This window comes from Micropterus salmoides, unplaced genomic scaffold (genome assembly GCF_014851395.1).
Source record: "Micropterus salmoides isolate LMB-PRFRI ecotype aquatic unplaced genomic scaffold, ASM1485139v1 Ms_hic_scaffold_772, whole genome shotgun sequence".
In the NCBI taxonomy this organism is placed as follows: domain Eukaryota; kingdom Metazoa; phylum Chordata; class Actinopteri; order Centrarchiformes; family Centrarchidae; genus Micropterus; species Micropterus salmoides.
The window spans coordinates 80,285-98,081 of record NW_024044540.1 but is presented as its reverse complement, the minus strand read 5'-3'; the positions used below and the strand labels follow the sequence as shown (position 1 = coordinate 98,081).

The 17,797-nt window shown below is 46.2% G+C and overlaps 2 protein-coding genes across 3 annotated transcripts; one reads left to right on the top strand and one right to left on the bottom strand.

The window, feature by feature from the left end:
• Nucleotides 1-169: 169 nt before the first annotated feature.
• On the bottom strand, nucleotides 170-1,627 carry LOC119892987 (phosphomevalonate kinase-like; the record flags this gene model as incomplete). Its single annotated transcript, XM_038704910.1, has 4 exons — nucleotides 1,489-1,627; nucleotides 763-826; nucleotides 525-677; nucleotides 170-425 (listed from the first exon to the last, which is right to left on the bottom strand). Coding segments are annotated over exons 1-4 (568 nt in total), but the record flags the coding sequence as incomplete, so codon positions are not given.
• Nucleotides 1,628-1,822: 195 nt separating this feature from the next.
• LOC119892986 (2,4-dienoyl-CoA reductase, mitochondrial-like) lies at nucleotides 1,823-17,068 on the top strand. 2 transcript variants are annotated; one of them, XM_038704908.1, is made up of 10 exons: nucleotides 1,823-1,994; nucleotides 6,698-6,906; nucleotides 8,558-8,615; nucleotides 13,133-13,219; nucleotides 13,472-13,619; nucleotides 15,793-15,892; nucleotides 16,018-16,090; nucleotides 16,179-16,325; nucleotides 16,421-16,483; nucleotides 16,668-17,068. In XM_038704908.1, exons 1-10 carry the CDS (start codon nucleotides 1,929-1,931, stop codon nucleotides 16,725-16,727), a joined length of 1,011 nt encoding a protein of 336 aa, XP_038560836.1. In that variant the 5' UTR covers nucleotides 1,823-1,928; the 3' UTR covers nucleotides 16,728-17,068. The 2 variants fall into 2 exon arrangements, with proteins under 2 accessions (XP_038560836.1, XP_038560835.1); XM_038704907.1 differs by having other exon boundaries at nucleotides 13,472-13,646.
• The last annotated feature ends 729 nt before the right edge of the window (nucleotides 17,069-17,797 follow it).

Sequence of the window (17,797 nt, the reverse complement as noted above, 5' to 3'; positions counted from 1 at the left end):
GTCCTCACCTGAAAGACAGAGGTAGAGAGACGGACAGGTAGAGAGACAGACAGGTAAACTACCACTGACTGCATCGTCCTCACCTGAGAGACAGGTAGAGAGACAGACAGGTAAACTACCACTGACTGCATCGTCCTCACCTGAGAGACAGGTAGAGAGACAGACAGGTAAACTACCACTGACTGCATCGTCCTCACCTGAGAGACAGAGGTAGAGAGACAGACAGGTAAACTACCACTGACTGCATCGTCCTCACCTGAGAGACAGAGGTAGAGAGACAGACAGGTAAACCTACCTGCAGTGAAGATCCACCCCCTCTGTTGCCGTGTTTTTTCTGAACTTTGAACTCTGACAGTTTGAGTCTGTCGAGGAAACTCTGACCAGAACCACTGCAGGTCTGACAGCCGCCGCGCATCACTCACCATCTGAAAAATCAGAGAGCAGAGACCATCACATACCACCTGAGCAATCAGAGAGCATCACTCGCCACCTAGGAGCAGGAGGAAGAGACATCAGGGACTCACCCAGACAGGTTGCCTTGCTCCTCTGGTTGCTAGGCGACAGAAGAACCCAGGGTCCTGGCTGCGGCGAGTTTCTCCCCAGCGAATCATATCGGCCCGATACTGCTCCTTATAAAGACCAGGACCCAACAGCCGGTCCAGGTCCAGATTGTGTTCCTGCAGATCCAACAGAACCAGAATCACTCAGCAGGCCTCATGGTCAGCTCTTGGTCTCACCTGTGCGTACAGGTGTTGGTCTTACCTTAGCATACTGCTGCTTGAGAGGTCCAGACAGGCGGATGACGCAGCAAGCATCAGATCCTAAACTGCAGAAGCAGGAGAGACATCATCCAGGTGGAGTTTATATTTAAAGTTTTCATCACTCGCAGCACTTTTCTTGTTTCCAGTAGAATGAACTCCCAGAGGAGGAGCTTCTGCAGCTCTGAGCGGTTTGTTCAGGAGGAACATGAATAAAACGATGCTCTGCAGCGTCTCCATGAGACCAGGACCGGTTCACTTCTGAGACTCGCGGAGGGTTAGTTTAACCTAATCAGAACCGGCTTCTGGTGTGATTTCAACACTCGCAGCAGACTAACAGCATCTTCATTCCTGTTGAAATGACGATTGTTGTAAACCAAATATTCTCAATGTCACAATAAAAATCGTCCTGATACTAAATAAGCTCCTCCTCCAAACCCCACTTAGAGACAGATCATCAGATCTTTCAGGTAACGTTCAAGACAACTTTTAACTATAAAAGGACAAACAATCAAACTTGGTTGGGAAGGATCTTTTTCCGTAAGTGATTGGACAGACAGTAGCAGCCAATCACAGGGACGGACAACTTGTGATCCATCAGCTGGATTAATGAGCTTTAACAGGCGGGACCAATTATTGATCAGTTCTGACGTCCCCTGTTAATGGTTTTATTTCCATTCTCTGGGATCACGTCACCTCCTCACAAACCGACTCAAACAAATGGATTTACCGGTTGTGGATCAGGTCCGTCACATAATCTTTTCCGGACTTCCGTTTCCCGCTGAAGACCAGAACCAGTTTGGGTTCAGAGACTCGGTCCTCCATCTGTCCTCAGTGATCACATCGATCAGCTGCTGCTTTCTATCAGCGCGTGCTCCGACAGTCGGACCACCGCGGCTCGGTACCGTAATTATCCGAACAAACACGAAGCGCTCCCGATCTAAACTTCTGTCAGACACCGGAGGGCTCGTCCGGTCACTAATCGATATCAGACCGATTGGATATTGATCACGTGGCGTGTGAAGTCTGTTTGTGAAGATAAATATGGAAATATTCCGGAGTGTTTTTCCAAAGTGACGCCATTTTAGACACATTACGGTAACTCGTGACCGTCGTCACTCTCTGACGGTTGGTTTGATCCGGGTCAAAGGTCACCAGCTGTTGAACAAGATGGCGGCCGCCGTGTTTTGGAGGAAAGCAGAGTTTTTAAGATCAGCGCGCGCTTCAGTGCACCAGGTGAGAAAACTTCTTAAAGTACTTTAAAACGGCCGGAGCCGCAAACACAACATCCATAATCGATAATCAGCCGGGCTTCTGGCGGGAAATGGACGTTACCTGCTGCAGCTCACCTTTCACCCGCATCCTCGTGCACGCGCTTTGCAGCTCAGAGTGCACGTGGCAGATTTAATCTTCTTTATTTCAGAATAAATCATTTGTTTTCTGTGAAATTTAAAGTGTCTCCATCAAGTCTGGAGGGGTCCAGGTTTACAGGGAAGACCAGATCCAGAACAGGGTCATCTCGGAAGCGGCGGTGTACACAGTGTTCAGATCCAGTACTTAATAGCTCACTGTAAAATACTCAGTTATAAGTAAAAGTACTGCATTGAAAATGTTACCAAGTATAATCAGTAAAATCTACTTAAAGTATTAAAAGTACTCACTGCAGTAAAATGTCCCCTGTGATCAGAGTATTCTTCCTCCTCTTTAAAGTACAGTAGGATGCTGCTGCTGTAGTTGTTGAGGTTGAACTGATAAGTTTCAGACTGCAGCTGATGATTCTTTTCATTCTGGATCAATCTGCTGATTATTTTCTCCATTAATGGATTGTGAAATGAAAACCATCAGACATGTTGTCCCAGTTTCTCAGAGAGACTCCTTCAGTCAGTCCAAACCTCCAAATAACATAAATAATAAAAAGGAAAAGCCGCAGATCTTCACCTCAAATGTTTTCACATGAAAAATGACTTCAACGATGATCAGAATAAATAAAGAACTAATGGAGCAGCTGCACTTTCTAAACTGTTGGAGTTTAATTTATAACTAACATCAGATTTCAGAAACTCTTCATGTGTCTTTGTAAAGTGACTGAAGCTGTTAGAGAAATGTAGTGAAGTAAAAAGTACTAGATCTCCCTCTGAGACGGAGCAGGAGGAGAAAGTACTCAAGTACCTTTCGTTACTACTTTATTGCCACCAGGTGGCGCACTAACACCTTCTCACTTTCAGGAGAGTGACCATCAGACCAATCATACGACAGTTCAGCTTGTTGTTGCCCTCTGGGGTAAAAAGCAACATCCTCAGGGATCAGAGGGGATTTTCCATATATAACCAGCAGCAGCGCGAATGAGCAGGAAGCTGGACTTCCGCAGAGAAGATGCCACGCACAGAACGTGATGGCGTTTATCTCGGCCCACATATATCCCCTAAGTGTTGTCTTTTTGGATAAACTTTATTGACATTTTAAGCAGACAGACAGAAAGTCAAACATGACCAGGAGACAGGCCAGTACATCAGGAGACGTGGAGGAGGCCGTAGGAGGGCAACAACCCAGCAGCAGGACCGCTACCTCCGCCTTTGTGCAAGGAGGAGCAGGAGGAGCGCTGCCAGAGCCCTGCAAAATGACCTCCAGCAGGCCACAATGTGCATGTGTCTGCTCAGACGGTCAGAAACAGACTCCATGAGGGTGGTATGAGGGCCCGACGTCCACAGGTGGGGGTCGTGCTTACAGCCCAACACTGTGCAGGACGTTTGGCATTTGCCAGAGAACACCAAGATTGGCAAATTCGCCACTGGCGCCCTGTGCTCTTCACAGATGAAAGCAGGTTCACACTGAGCACGTGTGACAGACGTGACAGAGTCTGGAGACGCCGTGGAGAACGTTCTGCTGCCTGCAACATCCTCCAGCATGACCGGTTTGGCGGTGGGTCAGTAATGGTGTGGGGTGGCATTTCTTTGGGGTGCCGCACAGCCCTCCATGTGCTCGCCAGAGGTAGCCTAAGTGTAGTGTGGTTATCCACTTTGATTTTGAGTGCGACTCCAAATCCAGACCTCCATGGGTTGATAAATTTGATTTCCATTGATAATTTATGTGTGATTTTGTTGTCAGCACATTCAACTATGTAAAGAAAGGAGTCTTTAATGAGATTATTTCTTTCATTCAGATCTAGGATGTGTTATTTAGTGTTCCCTTTATTTTTGTGAGCAGTGTATATACAGGTGCTGGTCATGTAATTAGAATATCATCAAAAAGTTGATTTATTTCAGTAATTCCATTCAAAAAGTGAAACTTGTATAATGTATACATTCATTCCACACAGACTGATATATTTCAAGTGTTCATTCCTTTTAATTTTGATTATAACTGACAACTAATGAAAACCCCAAAATCAGTATCTCAGAAAATTAGAATATTGTGAAAAGGTTCAATAATAAAGACACCTGGTGCTGCACTCTAATCAGCTAATTAACTCCAAACACCTGCAAAGGCCTTTAAATGGTCTCTCAGTCTAGTTCTGTAGGCTACACAATCATGGGGAAGACTGCTGACTTGACAGCCGTCCAAAAGACGACCATTGACACCTTGCACAGGAAGGGCAAGACACAAAAGGTCATTGCTAAAGAGGCTGGCTGTTCACAGAGCTCTGTGTCCAAGCACATTAATAGAGGCGAAGGGAAGGAAAAGATGTGGTAGAAAAAAGTGTACAAGCAATAGGGATAACCGCACCCTGGAGAGGATTGTGAAACAAAACCCATTCAAAAATGTGGGGGAGATTCACAAAGAGTGGACTGCAGCTGGAGTCAGTGCTTCAAGAACCACCACGCACAGACGTATGCAAGACATGGGTTTCAGCTGTCGCATTACACAAGACACAGCGTCAGAAGCGTCTCGCCTGGGCTAAAGACAAAAAGGACTGGACTGCTGCTCAGTGGTCCAAATTTATGTTCTCTGATGAAAGTAAACTTCATGCTTCCTTCTGCTGACCAACTTTATGGAGATGCAGATTTCATTTTCCAACAGGACTTGACACCTGCACACAGTGCCAAAGCTACCAATACTTGGTTTAAGGACCATGATATCCCTGTTCTTAATTGGCCAGCAAACTCGCCTGACCTTAACCCTATAGAAAATCTATGGGGTATTGTGAAGAAGAAGATACGATACGCCAGACCCAACAATGCAGAAGAGCTGAAGGCCACTATCAGAGCAACCTCAGACTGATGACTCCATGCCACGCCGCATTGCTGCAGTAATTCAGGCAAAAGGAGCCCCAACTAAGTATTGAGTGCTGTACATGCTCATACTTTTCATGTTCATACTTTTCAGTTGGCCAACATTTCTAAAAATCCTTTTTTTGAATTGGTCTTAAGTAATATTCTGATTTTCTGAGATACTGAATTTGGGATTTTCATTAGTTGTCAGTTTTAATCATCACAAATGAAATAAACATTTGAAATAAATCAGTCTGTGAGGAATGAATGAATATATCCATGTTTCACTTTTGAATGGAATTACTGAAGTAAATCAACTTTTTGATGATATTTTAATTATATGACCAGCACCTGTAAATATGGAATACACAAAGGCGAGTTATATATAAATTGATAAAATAGAAAAATATAGTACAACGATTAACAATTAACAACAAGGGGGCCTCTGGAGGGAGTAAGGGGGCCACTGAGGGCAGTAAAGGGGCCTCTGGAGGCAGTAAGGGGGCCACTGAGGGCAGTAAGGGGGCCTCTGGAGGCAGTAAGGAGGCCATTGAGGGCAGTAAGGGGGCCTCTGGAGGCAGTAAAGAGGCCATTGAGGGCAGTAAGGGGGCCTCTGGAGGCAGTAAAGAGGCCACTGAGGGCAGTAAGGGGGTCTCTGGAAAGTGTTTGGCCCATTAGTGTCCACTGTGTTGGACTTTTATCACGGCGCTGCTTCTGTCTGTAACTGGAGAAATATAGAATAGAAAAATGACAAAGCGATCTCAGAAAGGTTTGCAGCTTTTAAAGGTTCTATTCAGTCTGTCAAACCAACGTGAAACAAATGAAGACAGAAGCTAACAGAAGCTAATGTCTAGTGACCACAGAGTAAAAGTGAAGCACTGCATCGCCTGACGATCTTAAGGATCAACACTGTTCCAGGTCTCTGTTCCCTATTCCAGTCATTAGAAAGCAGGACAGCAGGGCTTTATGACGTTACATTCTGCAGGAAGTTAGCTAGCATTAGCTTACTGACATCACATTAGGATCAATCCACAGCGACATTTCTCTGGATTTGTTTTGGGTTTTGGAAAGAGAATAAACTTCTCCTGTCTACCTCTCAGGGTCACGACTGTCACTGTTAAGTTAAAGGGAAGATGTTCAGTCACTGAATTCTGTCTCAGCGTGGCTGTTTTATAGTCCTATAAACACTAGTTGTTACAAATCTCATGTCTAGACGCCATCTTGGAATCCTTTAAACTTGGCGTAGCATTAGGTGCTTTCGAGATGACAGTGGCTGACTTTTGCTGACTTGATAGTCTAACGTGAGCTGCAAGCGACTGCAGTGGCGGGAATAAAAATGGCGCTGGTCAAGTTGGACACATTCTACCTGCGTGAACTCACTGAGAGCTGAGATCAATGACTGATCTCGCAGTATTTGCAAAGGAAAACGCAGTGAGACCAGGCAAAAGGTGGTTCCAACTGCGGCCCCCCGACTCGGCGCCTTCCCATCACTGTGGGGCCTGGACAGCACAGAGATCTTCAGTAATATAAATATTGATCTGTATTCATTGTGATTACTAATATTTCAATGTTTTGGGGACATTTATGTTTTTGTAATGAATGAATAAATAGTTTCAACTTGTAAATAGTAAACATGGAGACCACCTGAGTCTAGCTTTAAAAACCGTGACATGTGGAGTCAGGAAGTAGGAGAAGGCTCTAAACTCTGTTCTTTTCAATGTTTTCTCTCAGTCATGGTTCCACAGCTCGGTGCTCCTTCGTCAGCAGTCCGATTCTCCTCCTCCTCAGTCGGGATTCTTCCCTCCGGCGGAAGGCGCCATGTTGCCACCAGGAAGTTTCACCAATAGAGTGGCGTTCATCACAGGAGGGGGGACGGGACTGGGCCGAGCCATGACCACCACCCTGTCACAGCTGGGAGCTCAGTGTGTCATCGCCAGCAGGTCAGAGGTCACACTGTATAACTAACCCCCAAAATTAAAAACAAACCAGGTCAGAGGTTCTCAGTCATCCAGGTCATAGTTATCCAACGAAGGTTAAAGTCCAGGGCAACTGGACTTGGTTGAATATACTAGAAGATGTTTTGTCCCTCATCCGAGAGACTGACTGGCTGGTAGGGAAACTCAGCTATTTAACCTCTATGGGATTGTTAGTTAGGATCATCGATACCGCTGGTTCGTTAGTGCTCCTGGCTGTGGTAACGACAGTTGTCATGGTCGTTCTAGCCACCCGTGGCCAAGTCTGAACAACCACAATGTCACAGCCCGGCTCATGGACTGGACAAAAACGGGAGACATACAGGGAAGCTAAATGACAAAGTGATTTGTTAGTAAGAAAATAAGCGAAACCAGTGAGTGGGAAGAATGTGTAAAGTCAGTAGTGTAGGGAGTGGATGAGTGAAAAACAAAGACAAGAAACCAAACAAAGGAAGCTGTGAGATGAGGAGGTCCAACAAGACTGACTGCTGCTCTGGCTTATATGCATGGGGCACACCGGGCCCAGGTGTGTCCCATGCCGCTGATTACCCTGCCAATCAGGTCTGCAGCCCTGGAGACAGAAAGCACACCAACAGCAGTATGAACCCTGCAGAGGGGCCGTCACAGGCATCTTCACCTGAGGCCAATAGGTTATGTTTGTTGAGTTTCCTGGGAAGTGATGAAAGGACAGCATTGTAAGTGGGGGATAAGTGGTGGCGTAGACCCCCTCCTCTGTTCAGTGACAGCTTCTCAGCCCTGGTGTAGATGGCTTCCCTGACACCTCTTTCAAACCATCCATCTTCTCTGTCTAAGATGTGCACCTGGTGGTCCTCAAACGAGTGTCCTCTGTCCTTCAAATGTAAGTAAACTGCAGAGTCTTGACCTGAGGAGTTGGCCCTTCTGTGTTGAGCCATGCGTTTGTGTCGTGGTTGTTTAGTCTCCCAATATACAGGTCTGTGCATTCCTCACTGCATTGGACCGCATACACTAGATTGCTTTTCTTGTGCTTGGGTGTGCGGTCTTTGCGGTGGACCAGCATCTGTCTTAGCATGGTCTTTGGTTTAAAAAACACAGGGTTGTTGCAGGGTTCTGATGACCCGTAGCTTGTGCTCCTGTGGGTGGTAGGAATTGAAGAGTAGGTATTGGTCCGTGTGTGGGTTTTCTGTAAACCCCAATATGCAGGCTCGTGTCTTCTTCAGTGTGTACGGCACAGTCCAGGAAAGCTAAACTGTTGTTGTGGACATCGTGGTCTTGTAGCAGCCTATTCCTTACGGATTCTACTGCCTCCATGGTTGGGATGCAGGTGAACAAGAAAAAACAGGTCAGAGGTCACATTAACCCCCCCCCCCCCCAATTCTTATTACAGAATGAAAAAAATGCTTATCTATGCAGACGACACTCTGCTTTATTTACAACTAAAACAAATCCTAAACAGGAGAATGTGAATTAGAATAAGGATCTCCATATTTATAAGTTTGTCCATATGTGACGGACTGACGAAAACATCAGCTACAACTTCATTTTATGACCTTTTAATGAAAGTTCCTCACAGAGTTGCAGTACTTAGTTAGATGAAATTGATAAATCCTGACTTCATGCATTTGTGCCTATTGTTCAGGAAGTTGGATGTCCTGCAGAAAACAGCCGAGGAGATCAGCCGCCAGACTGGAAACAAGGTGACAAACCAGAATCAGACTGAACCGGACTGGACTAGATCAAAGCAGACTGACCTGGAGCCTCATGTTCAAACACTAAACAGGGCTTCAGAGACTCGTACAACACTTCCAAAGCAAAAATTTGGATTTCAATTAAATTTTCATTATAAAGCACCAATTGATAGAGCAGGTGTAGACCATCCTCTCTGTAATAATATTACAGTTACACATCATAGCGCTTTCTGTTAGCTGTGCAGCTGAAGGTCCCATTAGCTAGCTGAGTCTGTCTGGACTGGGATCTTGGCGCCCAGGCCTGAAAACCACCTCCTCCCGGCGGTCCAAAGTTCCTTTGCCACTAGTGTAAACATCAACACTCCCTGGATGCCCAAGCTCCCAGTCAGCTAAGCTAAAAGGACCACTAGCTGCATGGCTAACTGAGCTAATTACCTAACAATAGCAGTAGTTAGCGTGAGAGGGAAAATAAAAATATGGTCTGTGTCCGAAATCCCCACTCATTTACAACTCCCTACCCCCTCTGTAGGGAGTTGTATGTAGAGCACTATATAGGGAGCTCACTCGCATTATTAAAACAACACTTTCGGACACTACTCCGATGGCACCGTTAATTACGTCATTGCTGTCGGACAATCATTTTTTTTCTATCAGCGCAGTGCATGATGGTATATATGGTTTGGTTAGTGACCATTGGTTGCACACTACTTTTCAAAATACATTCTGGATACATTGAGTGGACTATATAGGGTATAATAATTATCACTATACATTCGGACAGCACTATGAAATGGCATAGTAGTAGTAGTGGGTGATTTCGGACAAAGCCACCGTCAGGTGTTTGATGGTGACAGGATGGTGTCAGACTCACCTCTCTGCTAAGTTGAATGTGAATATCTGATTCTGGAGGCCACTGGCTCCCTGTGGTCTCCAGAATCATATTCAAGTCACTAATGCTTGCAGAGTGACTACTGGGTCTGCACCCATCTACCTAAACTCCATAATAGAAGTTTACGTTACTTCTCGGTCACTACACTCCTCTAACGAATGCCGCCGGGTTCTGCCATCCCTTCACACAAAGCAATCCCAGTCCCAGCTGTTCTCATCTGTGACACCCAGATGGTGGAACGAGCTACCACACGCCATCAGAGCAGGGGCGTCCCTCTCTGACTTCAAGAAGCTCTTGAAAACTCATCTCTTCTGAGAACACTTCCTCTTACTCCTAACATCTAATGTGCACTTCCTTTGCTCTTCTTCTTATAATATATAATATTCTTTATTTGTAGAGCACTTTTCAAAAACAAGTTACAAAGTGCTTTAACAAGTGTAAAGACAATAATACCCAAGAGACAATAATATAAAAACAATACAAGATAAAAGCATGAAAACATTGAAAAGACTAAATACACGTTTAAGATAAATATAAAATTAGTAAAATACAATAAAATAAAAGGGATAAAATAAAGTCAAATAAGATCGGGAAAGGCTCTCCTATAAAAGTATGTTTTAAGAAGGGACTTAAAAGAGTTCACTGACTCAGCCGACCTGATTTCCTCGGGCAGGCTGTTCCAGAGCCTCGGGGCCCTGACAGCAAACGCTCTGTCCCCTTTAGTTTTCAGTCGAGACTCTGGAACAGACAGCAGACCCCTGCCCGAGGATCTCAAGGTACGTGCTGGTGCGTATGGGACTAAAAGGTCAGAAATATAACAAGGCGAGAGGCCATGAAGAGCTTTAAAAGTGATCAATAGAATTTTAAAGTCAATTCTAAAACATACTGGGAGCCAGTGTAATGAAGCTAAAATAGGAGTAATGTGGTCATATTTCTTTGTTCTGGTTAAAAGCCTGGCAGCTGAGTGCTGGACAGTCTGGAGTCGATCAATAGATTTTGGGTTAAACAGGTGAAAAGGCTGTTGCAATAATCCAGGCGTGATGAGATGAAGGCCTGTAAAATGGTCTCTGTGTCCTTAAAAGTTAACATAGATTGAATTTTTGCTATATTTCTAAGTTGATAAAACATTATTGAACAAGCTTTGTGGTGTGCTGCTCGAAATTTAAATTACTATCAAACCAAACACCAAGGTTCTTTGCCACAGGCTTAAAGTGATTTACTAGGGAACCAGCAGATGGCAGTATTTGATTTGCCATCTGCTGGGACCCGATGACCAGGATTTCTGGCAGTACATAGTACTCTGCGTACTCTTATTTTACATCCATTTTGTAACTTCACAAAGGCAGTTGTTAAGTGAACTCAGCATTCCAGGGTCTGTGGATCTGACGGGCAAGTACATTTGTGTGTCATCAGCATAAATATGAAAAGAAATGCCATGTTTATGGATAATATGTCCAAGGGGAAGCAGATACAAGGAAAACAAAATGGGCCCTAAGACCGACCCCTGAGGCACACCATATTTAACTGGATAGAACAGAGAGACAGTTGTTTACAGACACGCAAAACTTCCTATTTGACAGGTAGGATGAAAACCATTCTAGGGCAGTACCAGAGATCCCCACCCAGTGCCTCAGTCTGTCTAACATGATGTTGTGATCAATGGTGTCAAAAGCAGCACTAAGGTCCAGGAGTACCAGGACTGAGCACATGTCTTCATCAGCAGACATTAAAAGGTCATTGGTGACTTTAAGCAGGGCAGTCTCAGTGCTGTGGTACTTCCTGAATTCTTTCTAGAATCTTTGCAATAAAAGGCAGTTTTGAAATTGGTCTAAAATTATGTGGGAGGGAGGGATCTAAACCAGGTTTCTTTAAAAGTGGGTTCACGCAAGCCGTTTTAAATAATCAGGGACACAACCAGTAGATAGGGAGCTGTTGAAAACAGAGATCAAACGGGGCCCAACAGAATCTATTACTTTTAGTAAAAACTTTGTAGGTATTACATCAAGTGGGCCGGAGGACACTCTCATTTGTGATACTGTTTTTAAAAGCTCAGACAAGTCGATGGGATGAAACTGGTTGAAACTCTGTTGTTGCTGGTGAGGAACCTCTGAGTAAGAGGCCACGGGGGTAATAGAGGCTCTGATTGACACCACCTTATTGGTAAAATAAGATAAAAACAATTCACAGTCATCATTACTTCCAGCTGAGGCACAAGGAGGGGTTGGGTTTACCAGCTGATCCACAGTCTTTAACAGAAACCTGGGATTGTGTTTATGTGTAGTAATGAGTTCAGAAAAATAGTGTGTTCTCGCATCCTTAACCATTTTATTGTAGTTAATTAATAAATCCTTCAGACTGAGGTAATGGACTTGGAGACTGGATTTTTTCCATCTGCGCTCTGCTTTCCTGCATTCCCTTTTGAGGCTGCGAATGCTGTCATTTATCCAGGGTTGCTTACTAGCTTTAGACGTAGGCCTAACCTTTAGAGGAGCAGTAATATTTAGTGACGACAAGCAGATATGATTGAAGTGATCGACCAGATTGTTGGTGTTGGAATCAGACAGGTGTTGGCTTTGGCTCTGAAAGAATGCGCAAAACTTTGAAACACTTTGTTCATTAAAGATGCGAGAACACACGGAGCTTGGTGAGGCGGCATGAGTAACAGGCGAATCACAGCTAAAAACAATACATCTGTGGTCAGATATGGTCATGTCCACTAATTCCACAGAGGAAATGCTGACACCCAGGGTAAAAACCAAGTCCAGTGTATGACCACGGTTATGTGTTTGCCCTTTGACATGTTGTTTGGAGTTAAAAGAAGTGGCCATATTTAAAAAGTCAGTTGCATTAACATTGGTGGGGTCAAAATTTAAAACCAGAGTAGATAAAAATTCAGGAAGTTCTGATAAAAATCCTCCAGGCGGTTTTGGGGGGCGATAAATTATAACAAATATGAGGTTGCAGCCCTCCAACTTTAAGAGTGAGAACTTCAAAGGAGTTAAATTCATCACAGCGTACTTGATGACATTTAAAATTTTTCCTATACACGCTCACTAGCCCACCACCACGACCACTGACCCTCGGTTGACTAAAACAATCATATTGAGGCGGACACAGTTCAGCTAGCTGGCTATAGTCATTCATCTGCAACCAGGATTCAGTTAAAAACATAAAATCTAGATTTGCAGACAAGATAAAATCATTTAAGATAAAAGTCTTACTTGACAGTGATCTCACATTGAAGAGAGCCATTTTAAATGAGTTTGTTCTGGGTGCTGGAGTTGGTGCAGTTGTCCTAATCCTTAAGAGATTACTAATATTTCTGTGTGGGATGTGCACATTTCGGTTTACTGGTCTATGCGTGACGATGACAGGAATAGAAGTCTGTGGAACAGCGCTGGGAGCAGACGGCTTTACATGCCAGCAGGTGGAGACAGTTGTTTGTGGCAGTGAGGCAGAGATCTGTTCAGTGAGTGGTGGTGTGTCCAGGTGTGCTGCATGAATGATTAGTCATTCACGTCATTCATGAACCACTGACCTTCTGCCCGCTCTACCCCCTGAGCCACATCGGCCCTTGGCTGTATGGTGACCGGCGGATGACTGCTCTAACCTGCCCCCCCCCCCACTCTGTCCTCAGGTCCATGCGGTTCAGTGTGATGTCAGAGATTCTCAGGCCGTCTCTCGCTGCGTCGACCAGATAGAAACTCTGACGGGACTCCCTGATGTAACCACACACGCACACGCACACGCACACACCTACACACACCTGTCTTTCTTTACCTGTGAGGACGCCATTGATACAGAGCAGTCCTAAACCTGAACCTTAAAATCAAATCTGAACATCTGAACAGTCATGTGAGCTGCAGTGTGATGTCATCATGTGTAAGAAGATGCTCTGACTGCCTAGCGCTGTGATATCATCTGTGATGTCATTAATTACAGCATTGTCATAATTGCTGTGTCCTGATTGGTGCAGGTGATCATCAACAACGCGGCAGGAAACTTTGTCTGTCCGTCAGAACGTCTGTCGGCAAACGGCTGGAAAAGCATCACTGACATTGTCCTGAACGGGACGGCCTTCATCACACTGGAGCTGGGCAAGAGGCTGATCCAGAACCAGAAAGGTCAGAGGCTGATCCAGAGTCAGAGAGGTCAGAGGCTGATCCAGAGTCAGAGAGGTCAGAGGCTGATCCAGAGTCAGAGAGGTCAGAGGCTGATCCAGAGTCAGAGAGGTCAGAGGCTGATCCAGAACCAGAAAGGTCAGAGGCTGATCCAGAGTCAGAGAGGTCAGAGGCTGATCCAGAGTCAGAGAGGTCAGAGGCTGATCCAGAGTCAGAGGCTGATCCAGAACCAGAGAGGTCAGAGGCTGATCCAGAGTCAGAGAGGTCAGAGGCTGATCCAGAGTCAGAGAGGTCAGAGGCTGATCCAGAACCAGAGCGGTCAGAGGCTGATCCAGAACCAGAGCGGTCAGAGGCTGATCCAGAGCGGTCAGAGGCTGATCCAGAGCGGTCAGAGGCTGATCCAGAGAGGTCAGAGGCTGATCCAGAGAGGTCAGAGGCTGATCCAGAGCGGTCAGAGGCTGATCCAGAGCTGATCCAGAGTCAGAGGCTGATCCAGAGTCAGAGAGGTCAGAGGCTGATCCAGAGTCAGAGAGGTCAGAGGCTGATCCAGAGTCAGAGGCTGATCCAGAACCAGAGAGGTCAGAGGCTGATCCAGAGTCAGAGGCTGATCCAGAGTCAGAGAGGTCAGAGGCTGATCCAGAGCCAGAGCGGTCAGAGGCTGATCCAGGGTCAGAGGCTGATCCAGAGCCAGAGAGGTCAGAGGCTGATCCAGAGTCAGAGAGGTCAGAGGCTGATCCAGAGTCAGAGAGGTCAGAGGCTGATCCAGAGTCAGAGAGGTCAGAGGCTGATCCAGAACCAGAGCGGTCAGAGGCTGATCCAGAGCCAGAGAGGTCAGAGGCTGATCCAGGGTCAGAGGCTGATCCAGAGCCAGAGAGGTCAGAGGCTGATCCAGAGTCAGAGAGGTCAGAGGCTGATCCAGAGTCAGAGGCTGATCCAGAGCCAGAGAGGTCAGAGGCTGATCCGGTCAGAGGCTGATCCAGAGTCAGAGAGGTCAGAGGCTGATCCAGAGTCAGAGAGATCAGAGGCTGATCCAGAGTCAGAGGCTGATCCAGAACCAGAGAGGTCAGAGGCTGATCCAGAGTCAGAGAGGTCAGAGGCTGATCCAGAGTCAGAGAGGTCAGAGGCTGATCCAGAGTCAGAGGCTGATCCAGAACCAGAGAGGTCAGAGGCTGATCCAGAGTCAGAGAGGTCAGAGGCTGATCCAGAGCGATCAGAGGCTGATCCAGAGCCAGAGAGGTCAGAGGCTGATCCAGAGCCAGAGAGGTCAGAGGCTGATCCAGAGTCAGAGAGATCAGAGGCTGATCCAGAGCCAGAGAGGTCAGAGGCTGATCCGGTCAGAGGCTGATCCAGAGTCAGAGAGGTCAGAGGCTGATCCAGAGTCAGAGAGATCAGAGGCTGATCCAGAGTCAGAGGCTGATCCAGAACCAGAGAGGTCAGAGGCTGATCCAGAGTCAGAGAGGTCAGAGGCTGATCCAGAGTCAGAGAGGTCAGAGGCTGATCCAGAGTCAGAGGCTGATCCAGAACCAGAGAGGTCAGAGGCTGATCCAGAGTCAGAGAGGTCAGAGGCTGATCCAGAGCGATCAGAGGCTGATCCAGAGCCAGAGAGGTCAGAGGCTGATCCAGAGTCAGAGAGATCAGAGGCTGATCCAGAGTCAGAGGCTGATCCAGAACCAGAGAGGTCAGAGGCTCATCCAGAGTCAGAGAGGTCAGAGGCTGATCCAGAGTCAGAGAGGTCAGAGGCTGATCCAGAGTCAGAGGCTGATCCAGAACCAGAGAGGTCAGAGGCTGATCCAGAGTCAGAGAGGTCAGAGGCTGATCCAGAGTCAGAGAGGTCAGAGGCTGATCCGGTCAGAGGCTGATCCAGAGTCAGAGAGGTCAGAGGCTGATCCAGAGCCAGAGAGGTCAGAGGCTGATCCAGAGCGATCAGAGGCTGATCCAGAGCCAGAGAGGTCAGAGGCTGATCCAGAGCCAGAGAGGTCAGAGGCTGATCCAGAGTCAGAGGCTGATCCAGAGTCAGAGAGGTCAGAGGCTGATCCAGAGTCAGAGGCTGATCCAGAGTCAGAGAGGTCAGAGGCTGATCCAGAGTCAGAGGCTGATCCAGAGCCAGAGACGTCCAGAGACTGATCTTATTGCAGAACAAACATGTTGTTTATTATTTATTGTTGTTGTTTTGCAGGTGCTTCTTTCCTGGCCATCACCACCATCTACGCTGAGTCTGGTTCTGGTTTCGTGGTCCCCAGTGCATCGGCGAAGGCCGGCGTTGAGGCGCTCTACAAGTCAGTCTGATCCGTGACCTTCTAGCTGTTCACGAAATGCTGCCGTTACCATGACGACATCATGATGTAGATCATGGTGGGTGTGTGGTTGTCATGGTAACACTGTTGTTGTTGTGGTGTGTCAGGTCTCTGGCTGCAGAATGGGGGCGCTACGGCCACAGGTTCAACATAATCCAGCCTGGACCAATCAAAACCAAGGTACTGGTCGTGTGACCACAGCTGCTGACATCTGTTTGCTTGCAGGTGACTGTTTGTTGTTTACCTGTTGTTTGTTTGCTGTGTTTAGGGGGCGTTCAGCCGTCTGGACCCGACCGGAGCCTTTGAGAAGGCCATGATCAGTCGAATCCCGACGGGTCGGCTGGGAAAACCAGAAGAGATCGCAAACCTGGCAGCGTACATGTGCAGCGACTACGCTACCTGGATGTCTGGAGCTGTGAGTTGAGACTGATCCTGGATCAGAGTCCATGCTGAGTACAGGTGTAACTGATCCTGGATCAGAGTCCACCCTGACCATTTGTTTGTTTTCAGGTGATCCGGTTCGATGGAGGAGAATATGTGTCGATGGCTGGAGAGTTTAATGATCTGCGCAGGGTGAGTGTCTCACTGAAACGTTTGAAACGTTTCCCTCAGAAACATGAAGTTTTACATTATGATTGTTTCCACCAACCAGCTGCAGTCGGTGTTTGTGTTGTTCTGTCCTGCTTCTTTTGGGTCACTCAGAGTTTACATAATAATAATAATGATAATAATGAAATTATTTTGGTTTGTGTCTCAGGTGACTCCAGATCAGTGGAATATCATGGAGGCGATGATCAGAAAAACTAAAGGATCCTAAAAACGCTCCGCCCTCCTGCTGATGTCATGATGATGAACAGGAAACACCACTACACACCTACTACATACTCTACGTAGTACTATGTACTGCCAGTTCCAGCAGACTGAGATATTGTCCAGCAGGACATCATGTGACTGAGGCACATGATCACTGTGCAGCTGGAACTACACTCAGTCTGACATCATACTTAGCATGAACGGTACGTTAGCATGTGATTCTGAACACAGCCACTGTTAGCCTGTTAGCTTGTAACTGCTGGACTTGTCATGTGACCAACTGCACATGCTCAGTGGAAACACAAACATGTTTGTGGCAGTTTGATAATAAAAAGTTTCTCTGGACTGTGTTTGTTTTATGTTGGACCGCTCACCTGTTGTAAGCTCGCTCGCTTTCTTTGTTTGACCTTTAAAAAACATGTAAAACTGTACTCGTTCCACCTGCGGGACCCGTTTCAGCTGTCTCCGCTCGATGTGGCTGCAACACTGAGGAAAGTAGCATCAGTTCTACAGGCAGGAAAAATTAACAGGAATAATGCTAGAGGTCTGTTATAGAACGATTTCCTACAATGTGTTGACGTGTGGATGGTAAAGATCTGTCTTAAGTCTTAAAACTTGTAGGAAGGCCCTCCGTTATCTTTACAAACTAACTTGAATAATTTTTTTATCTAAACCATCAGCCTGTCTCTTAGACCCCATCTCGACTAGTTCACTTTATACAGTCCCCTCCTAAAGTATTGGTAAGTAAGGCAAATATCTTTTGGTTTTGTTGTTCACTGAAGACATTTGGGTTTAAGATCAAAAGATGAGTAGGAGACAGAGTTTGTCCAATGGCTCTGGTTGATTTTCCTTCTTTTCTCAGCTTGACAATGCTTTTCTCCCATAGACTTCATGTTGGTTTATCCTCTTTAGTGCAGTCTTTATAGGTTTGAACCAAGGATGAAAACTTATGCTAGTCATGCAGAGCTATTTAATGTTTGGACAATCAACCTAAAAGGCAACACCTGGGCACAAGAAACATCTGTCACATGTTCAAATAGTTTTGCTCACTTGAAAAATGGGTGGGTTCAAAGG

Coding starts and splice junctions, on each gene's coding strand:
- LOC119892986 (XM_038704907.1), top strand. CDS start 1,929: ATGGCGGCCGCCGTGTTTTGGAGGAAAGCAGAGTTTTTAAGATCAGCG. Junction 6,907..8,557: donor CAGTGTGTCATCGCCAGCAG/GTCAGAGGTCAC, acceptor CCTATTGTTCAG/GAAGTTGGATGTCCTGCAGA. Junction 16,484..16,667: donor AGTTTAATGATCTGCGCAGG/GTGAGTGTCTCA, acceptor TTTGTGTCTCAG/GTGACTCCAGATCAGTGGAA.